We start from the raw sequence: 7,087 nt of genomic DNA, 5'->3' as shown, positions 1-7,087 counted from the left end.
CTCCCGGCTTCACGGGGTGGTGCGACGGGAGAGGGGTGCGAAGGTGGTCACGTCTGTCCCTGCAGTGCGCAGAGCGGATCCCGGAGGCTGGAGCAGTGCTCGAGCTGCTGGAGAAATGTCCCGAGCACCAGAAGAAGGGCGGTTTCCCCGTCGTGGTTTTTGAAGGGCTGGATGCCACAGGTAGGAGCAACATGTGGTTGGAGAAGTGCAGATGAGAAATTGTTGGAAAAAGCAACCGCTGTGGCTTTCAGCCAGGTGTAAGGCTTAAAAAATTTAAAAAAAAAAAATCCTGGAAACCTGTGACGGATTTGAAAGAATTAGTAATTTTAAATCCGTCTGTTTTCTCTTACTTTTAAAAGATCAAACAGTCTATGCTGATTTTCATTCAGTAGAATAATTCCTTTTCTATGTAAATGAAAGAAGACAAAGAGTGGAGTGCTAGAAATTAAATTTCTTGTGCAGATGATGAAGCATACTTTTACCAGAAAGTTTTCAAAGAAATTAACTAAGATAGTGGCAGTCTGGGAAAGTGTCAGCAGTTTGTGTTGGAGAGAAATATTAGTTGCCTTGGAATAACTTTGTTTTCTGACTTTTCAGTTAAAGAGGACTGAAAATATCTTATAAAAATAAAGTATTGGATGACAGAGTGGCAACATCCACATGAACTGTGACCTAGAAAAATATAGTAAATGGATATATAGAGAAATTGCCATGTGTTCAATGCATTTAGAGGAGTGAAGACAGAAGGCTGGCAGAGGGGGTGGGAAAAAGGTCCTGAAAGTAGGAAGTGGTGTAATAATTCCTGGAACCAGACTTATAATCATTTTGCACTGAAAACCTTATCACAAGATACTCAGGTTACATAGTCAGGTGTCAGAACGTGTGGTCCAAGGGCAAAGATAGGAGTATTTCTCAGTTTTTAAAACTCATTTGTATCTGACATGTAATATAACGGATGTTTCCTTCTGTAAATGAAATGCAGGCAAAACCACCGTAACCCAGTCTGTTAAGGATGCCCTGAATGGCGTTCTGCTAAGGTCTCCACCAGCTTGCATCAGCCAGTGGAGGACAGTATTTGATGATGAGCCAGCACCCATTAAAAGAGCATTTTATGCTGCGGGCAACTATATTCTTGCTTCAGAAATAGCGAAAGCATCTACTCAGGCACCTGTGATCATAGACAGGTTTGTATATTTACGAAGTCATCGTATATCAGTGTCATCATAGAGTTGTTCAGTGTTACAAGCAAAAGTTGTCAATTATAGTCTCTGGGTTTCTTCTTTTTTGTTTTCTTTTTGGAAGTGTTACTTTGCAGGTAGTCAGATAAATATTAAATCTTATAAAGTGTAATATTTATGCTAACGGTCAGGTGTAATACTCATAACTGGCTTTAGCACACATGTTATATCTTCAGTTAGGAACAGTGGAGGCATGGCTGTGCAGCCTGAGCTAAAGCAGGGCTCTGTGACAAACCTGAGGAGAATTTGGGCTGCTGATCATGGCTACCTCTAAGAAGCATCTGAGATATGGGTAGATTAGAATGACAGAATTTTAGGTAGACTTACTCTTTGCGGATGTAAAGCCAGAAACATGCTTCCCACATTTTTGTTTTTGTTTATGTCATTTCTTGCTTTCACTGACTTTGTAGGCAGCTTTCAGTTTTACTCTTAATAAAGAAAGTGCAGAAGCTCTTTGAAACCCCTGGCTTGTTTCAGTAGGTCTGCTGTAACACTCCTCCCCCACCCCCACTTTCACAGAAGTTGTTTGCTATGTGTGAGTGCCATTTTTAACCAGCCTCAAAAACACTGAAATCTATAAAATATAGTGCCTCGTAGTGGTGGGAGCGTTAAATGGAAGTGAAATACGTAACCATCAATTAAGTCAGTCTTCATTCAGACTGCATGTTCTCTACCAAGTCTGTTGTCTGCAGAAGGATAGGAACTGCAGAAAGGGGACTCTTGAGTATTGGATTTTGGCATATAACGTAACTCTTCTTTTGAGCTCTCATTATTTGAGAAGACTTTGTTTTGATAGGAGTATCTGGAACAGTCTTTGCCTAATGCGTAGCTTCTGCCATATGTTTTAATTAATAATTCACAGTAATTCTGAATATTGCATTAAGTATTATTCCTCTGTTAAGAAAAAATGGATGGCACAGAATTGTTATTTACAGTTCCCTTCACAATCACATTGTCACCTACCTCGTCATTACTGCACTTGTTGTTATAGTGACACCTGTATTACTGAAGAATTAGTGTCCTCTTTAAAATTTCTCTCTCCATTCTGTTTCTTCCTGACAGATACTGGCACAGCACAGCTGCATATACAATCGCCACTGAAATAAATGGGAAAGTCCAGGATCTTCCACCAGATCATGATGAGGTGTATCAGTGGCCCAAGGATCTGCTTAAACCCGATCTTGTTCTTCTCCTGACTGTTGATGCTGAGGAGCGAGTCCGGAGACTTCAGCGTCGGGGGCTGGAGAAAACAAAGGAGGAAGCTGAGCTGGAAGCTAACAGCTTATTTCGCCAGAGGTACACCTTGATGAAGAGTGAGAGGATGGAGGCAATGCTGGCTCCTGCGGGATTGGTAGCAAAATGTCCCACTGACATTACTGTCTAAGCTTTTGGGTTGGTTTGGTTTTTTTGTTTTTTTTTTAAGGATTCATGGCAGACAAGGAGGGTAAATTCTGTCACTTCTGATTGAAAATGCTTGAAAGCTGCAGGTGAAGAACTTTGTTCTCCTGCAAAGGACCTTGGAGTTAGAATACTTGCATTTTGCTACTTGCCACTTGTATTGTAGCACCTTTCTCACTGATGTTATGAAGGAGAGAGACCCACCAGTTCCAGAATTGGAAGCAAGAAGTTGAAACACACAGTTTACCCAGAAAAGTCTGGAATTGAGGTCCCTATTAAGAGAACAAAATGTAGATCTCCTCTTGTAGATATCTTTAGTTGTGCTACATGTCTCAGGTCCCAATATAGTCAATATGCTCAATGGAGCCTTTGAAGTGGTTCAGCTCACCACCCTCTTGGAGCTGAGTGATCTAAGCATAAGTATCTAGAACCATTTGATACGATCTGAGACGTCTGCATGAGGCTGGCAGATGTGATGCAGAACCTACGGACCATTTCTGGACCAGCAACTGGAAGCTAAATGAGATAGTCCAGAGCATCTGAAGCAGTACTGGATACATTTGCTTAGGCAGCTGAACTGAACCCTAAGTATCCTACTTCAGGGTGCACTGAATTGCTGTCTAGGTTCCACCCAATGTATTGATTAGATCATCATTGTCTACAGTGGAAACTGGTGTTCATGTAGATACCTTAGTATAGACACCCTCTAGGGTTTTAACATTTCTGGTGATGATACACCTTAAAAATTTCCATTGCTTAATTCTGACAGAAGTTCTGTGCGGGCACACGGTTCATATAGTGGGACCTTCAGAGGAATGGGTGACCCAAGGGAACATGCTGCCTTTTAAGAATCTTACATGTTTTAATTCTGTTACTTCTTATTCCCATCAGAAAGCCTCTGGTTATTGCTGCTTGTTAATTATGTCAACCTGGATATGAGAACATTCAGAATCTTGCTTGATTCATCTGACAACTTGTGGCCTGGATGTTTGGCATTATTAATTGTTGTGGGAACATAGAAAATTATATTCACTTCTCATTCTCATCCTCATAGACTAAATGTGGGAGAGTTGCGCATTATGAAAAGCTTTATAGTCTGAGTGAGAAGGTTTTCGCCCTGTATTTCATGCCAGTATTCATCCGGTTTGCAAATGTAGTTAGCAGGGCTGATCAGAGGAAAGGGTTAAATGATGTGTCAGCTCTGTACTCCAGTTCTCCAGTGACTCAAAGCTGAGATCAGTCAGCGAGCACACACCTACACAACACCATGCCATATAGTTCAGAGACACCTTAGTGGGCTCTGAATGAATTAACTCAGGTGTTAGAAGCAGGCTGTCAGCTGTGCGGCTATACCAGCCTGTATCCAGTGCTAAGCTGTAAAGAAAGAAATGCTTTAATGCCATGCCATGTGAATATGGATGGAGCTCTGGGAATCGGTGTCAAGGAAACTACGCACTTTGAGATTGGCATTGTAATAGTTACTAATGGTTTATTGCTCTTTGCAGTAGATTTCATTCTGCAGTGCCAAAACTGTTTGCCGAGACTGATAGCTAATGCCATTTCATATCCCTGCAGTTTGTAATTTCATTTCTTTTGTTTTGTTTCTAAATAGAGTTGAAGAGTCATACAGAAGGATGGTAAATCCTGCGTGCCGAGAGGTCGATGCCAGCCCCTCCAGGGAAGAGGTTCTCAAGACAGTGCTACAACTAATTAAAACCCACTGTGCTTTGTGAAAGCAAAGTCTGTGTAAAATACACTTTTTACCACCCCTCTGTTTTTGGTACCTGAAAATGCACTGTGATGTGTTTCGTCCCACAGAAGGATCTTCTCTTGCCTCTGTCTGCAGTAATCTGGGCAGGTTATCTGTTTCTCTGTTGTCTACTGGTACTTTTCTGTGTAAGGCAAAATAGGGCTCCCACACTGTTCAGCATTCTTAGTAAAGGCACAAACATACTACAGTCATGTATGAAGTAGCTCAGAGTGCTCTCTGACATGGTGACATTTCAAGACACTATAGTTTTGCATCTTCATCATGAGGAGAACCTGTTCCCACATCCGTTGTGCACCAGAATTCACTGTATTGCAGCAGGAGCATTAAATGCCTAAGGAGAGGCTGAAATGTCATCCAGCAGTAAAACAATAAAATGATCATAACATTGAGGAACAGAGAATCCAGTGGCCCAGTGTTGTTTACAGGAATAGAGGATGAGCAGCTGCCGCTGTGATGGGCATCCTGTAAAAAATGTGTCTTAAATGAGAGACAATAGGCATCTAAGCCTCTAATTAATAACATCCAAGCCTGTCAATGTATACAAATGAAATATCAATTAATTTCAGAAGGAAACAGGAGAATGCTGGCATATTAGAAACAGAGACCTGAGAAGAACACTAAATTTGAGTATTTGATAAATGGTTTCTAAATTATTTTTCTACAAAACATTTTCTATATCCTTTTATTAACGTGAATTTGTGTTCTTGTACAAGAATGTGAAATGAAAAACTGCAGAGAATCTGAGTAATGTGAATGTTTGTACCTTTTCACTTCACCTTTTCTTTCTTGTGTAGGTTTTTGCACGCGTTGAATGTGAAAGCAGGCTACCATCAAAACTTCAGCTCTGCAAAGGCTTATTTTTATGTACACTAGTTTCACTATTGTTACTCCTAAGTATAAAACTAAACATATGGATAAGCCTTTTGGGGGTCAGAAATGAACTGCAGTTCTAGAAGGAACATAACTGAAATGTAATTTGATTTAAAACACTATTTTTACTTATTTTCCTGTGTTAAGCAAGTGCAACTATCAATGAATCTGTCCTATAAATAAAAATGTACTCAGTCCTGCGGTTCCTATATCCAATCTGTATGTGCAAGGTGATAGAAAGAAAAACTTCTAAAAATAAATTTTATTCATGCACTGTTTAATGTTTGTGAGTATATGTTATTAATATATTTTTATGTACTAGTAATATATGCTGTTGTATTTGCTGTATTATTTGTGTAACAGTAGCCTTGGGATTTGCCATGCGTGCAGACTGGAAATATATGGTTGTAGGTGCTCCACTTATTTTAGAAATTATGAAGCATTTGTGTATTCCATCCTGGATAAAGGAAATTCAGATGTAGGGAGCATCACTGCACATGAATGATTAGGGTACTAGTAGTGTGCCTTAGCTTTTCCAGGTGAGAGATCACTTGGCCTGAGAAATGCCACTAAATGCCTTTTCTCCTTATGCAAACTTGCGCGTGAGGCCAGACTGCCTGTTTTTTAATGCTGAGTTCTTAAAAGTGTAGGTTTGTATTTAAAAGAGCACGGATAATGTATATGCAACGAGTGGTATCAGACACTGTTAATTACATACAGGCAGTGTATATTCATAGTCCATGTTTTCCTTCAACCCAAAGCTACTTAGGCAGAGAAACAGAAGAGCAAAGCAAGGCAGACCAAACCAACGTGTCCTTTCCTCAGGTCTTTGTCAGAATTAAAGATCCGCAAGAGGTTGTGTGCCATATGCAGGATGTTAATGTGCATAGTTGCTCCTGTACTTCCAATTTATGTGACATTTCTGCCACATTTTTGTCTGCAGTGTCTAAAAAGACTTCTCTATTACTTGAATTTACATTTATAACAAATGGAGAGGTTTGTCTGGGGGAGGTGCAGCAGGAACACAGGAACGCTGGCCATCATGTGCCCAACAAGATGATGAGCATCATCTGCTTTGTGTGCTATAAACTGCTTTGCTGGACAGTTTGATGGCCACGAGAGGTCAGGATTTTGGTTTCAGTGCTCAAAAGACCTGAACCTCCAAATAATTACATGCATATTCGGAAACTTAGGCTATGTCTTGGTAGATAAAGCTGTTTTTCTGCAGCTTTGGAGAGTGGTCCTTGTGTCAGACTGGGAGGTTGGCCCATGACACAGCACTGGCCTGTGGCCACCAGCCTCTGCCACGCAGTCCCAAGCATGGTCAGCCCCTGAAGCATCCCTGTTCGCTGGTGACCAGCCCATTCTGGAGACCATACGTTGCTAGCACAGATGAAGGCTGCTCTCTGTCAGTCATCCTCAGGGCAGAGGACATACCAAAGCATGTCTCTTTTATTACTACCCCAATAAATTTAGTAATTCGATATTTTACTAATTTACTACTACAGACCTAGCTTTAGGATTTGATCCAGCAAAGGTCCTGATACTACAGTCCTTAGAGCATCCAGGGGTTTGGACCAGTAAAGCACATATGCGGAAACTTAATATCAAGCTCCTCAACAGTTGTGTTAAAGTCAGTGAATCTAGTCCTTACTGAACAATAAACACTATTTTTGAAGTTCGGGTGTTTCTTGAAGTACAAAACAATAATTTGCCCAAATTAAATTTTTGTGCTTTTTAGTTATTTTAAAAAATTCTCCAAGAGTTGGGAGATTTTTACAAGATTATTTTATTTAATTTTATTTTATTT

General features: G+C 40.4%; 1 protein-coding gene across 1 annotated transcript; it reads left to right on the top strand.

The window, feature by feature from the left end:
- Positions 1–65: 65 nt before the first annotated feature.
- CMPK2 (cytidine monophosphate (UMP-CMP) kinase 2, mitochondrial) lies at positions 66–4,369 on the top strand (the record flags this gene model as incomplete). The annotated part of the gene is made up of 4 exons (XM_010080023.1): positions 66–180; positions 983–1,184; positions 2,301–2,534; positions 4,249–4,369. Coding segments are annotated over 4 exons (672 nt in total), but the record flags the coding sequence as incomplete, so codon positions are not given.
- Positions 4,370–7,087: the final 2,718 nt, after the last annotated feature.

This window comes from Pterocles gutturalis, unplaced genomic scaffold, assembly GCF_000699245.1.
Source record: "Pterocles gutturalis isolate BGI_N339 unplaced genomic scaffold, ASM69924v1 Scaffold47449, whole genome shotgun sequence".
NCBI lineage: Eukaryota > Metazoa > Chordata > Aves > Pterocliformes > Pteroclidae > Pterocles > Pterocles gutturalis.
This window is presented reverse-complemented; position numbering and strand designations above follow the sequence as displayed.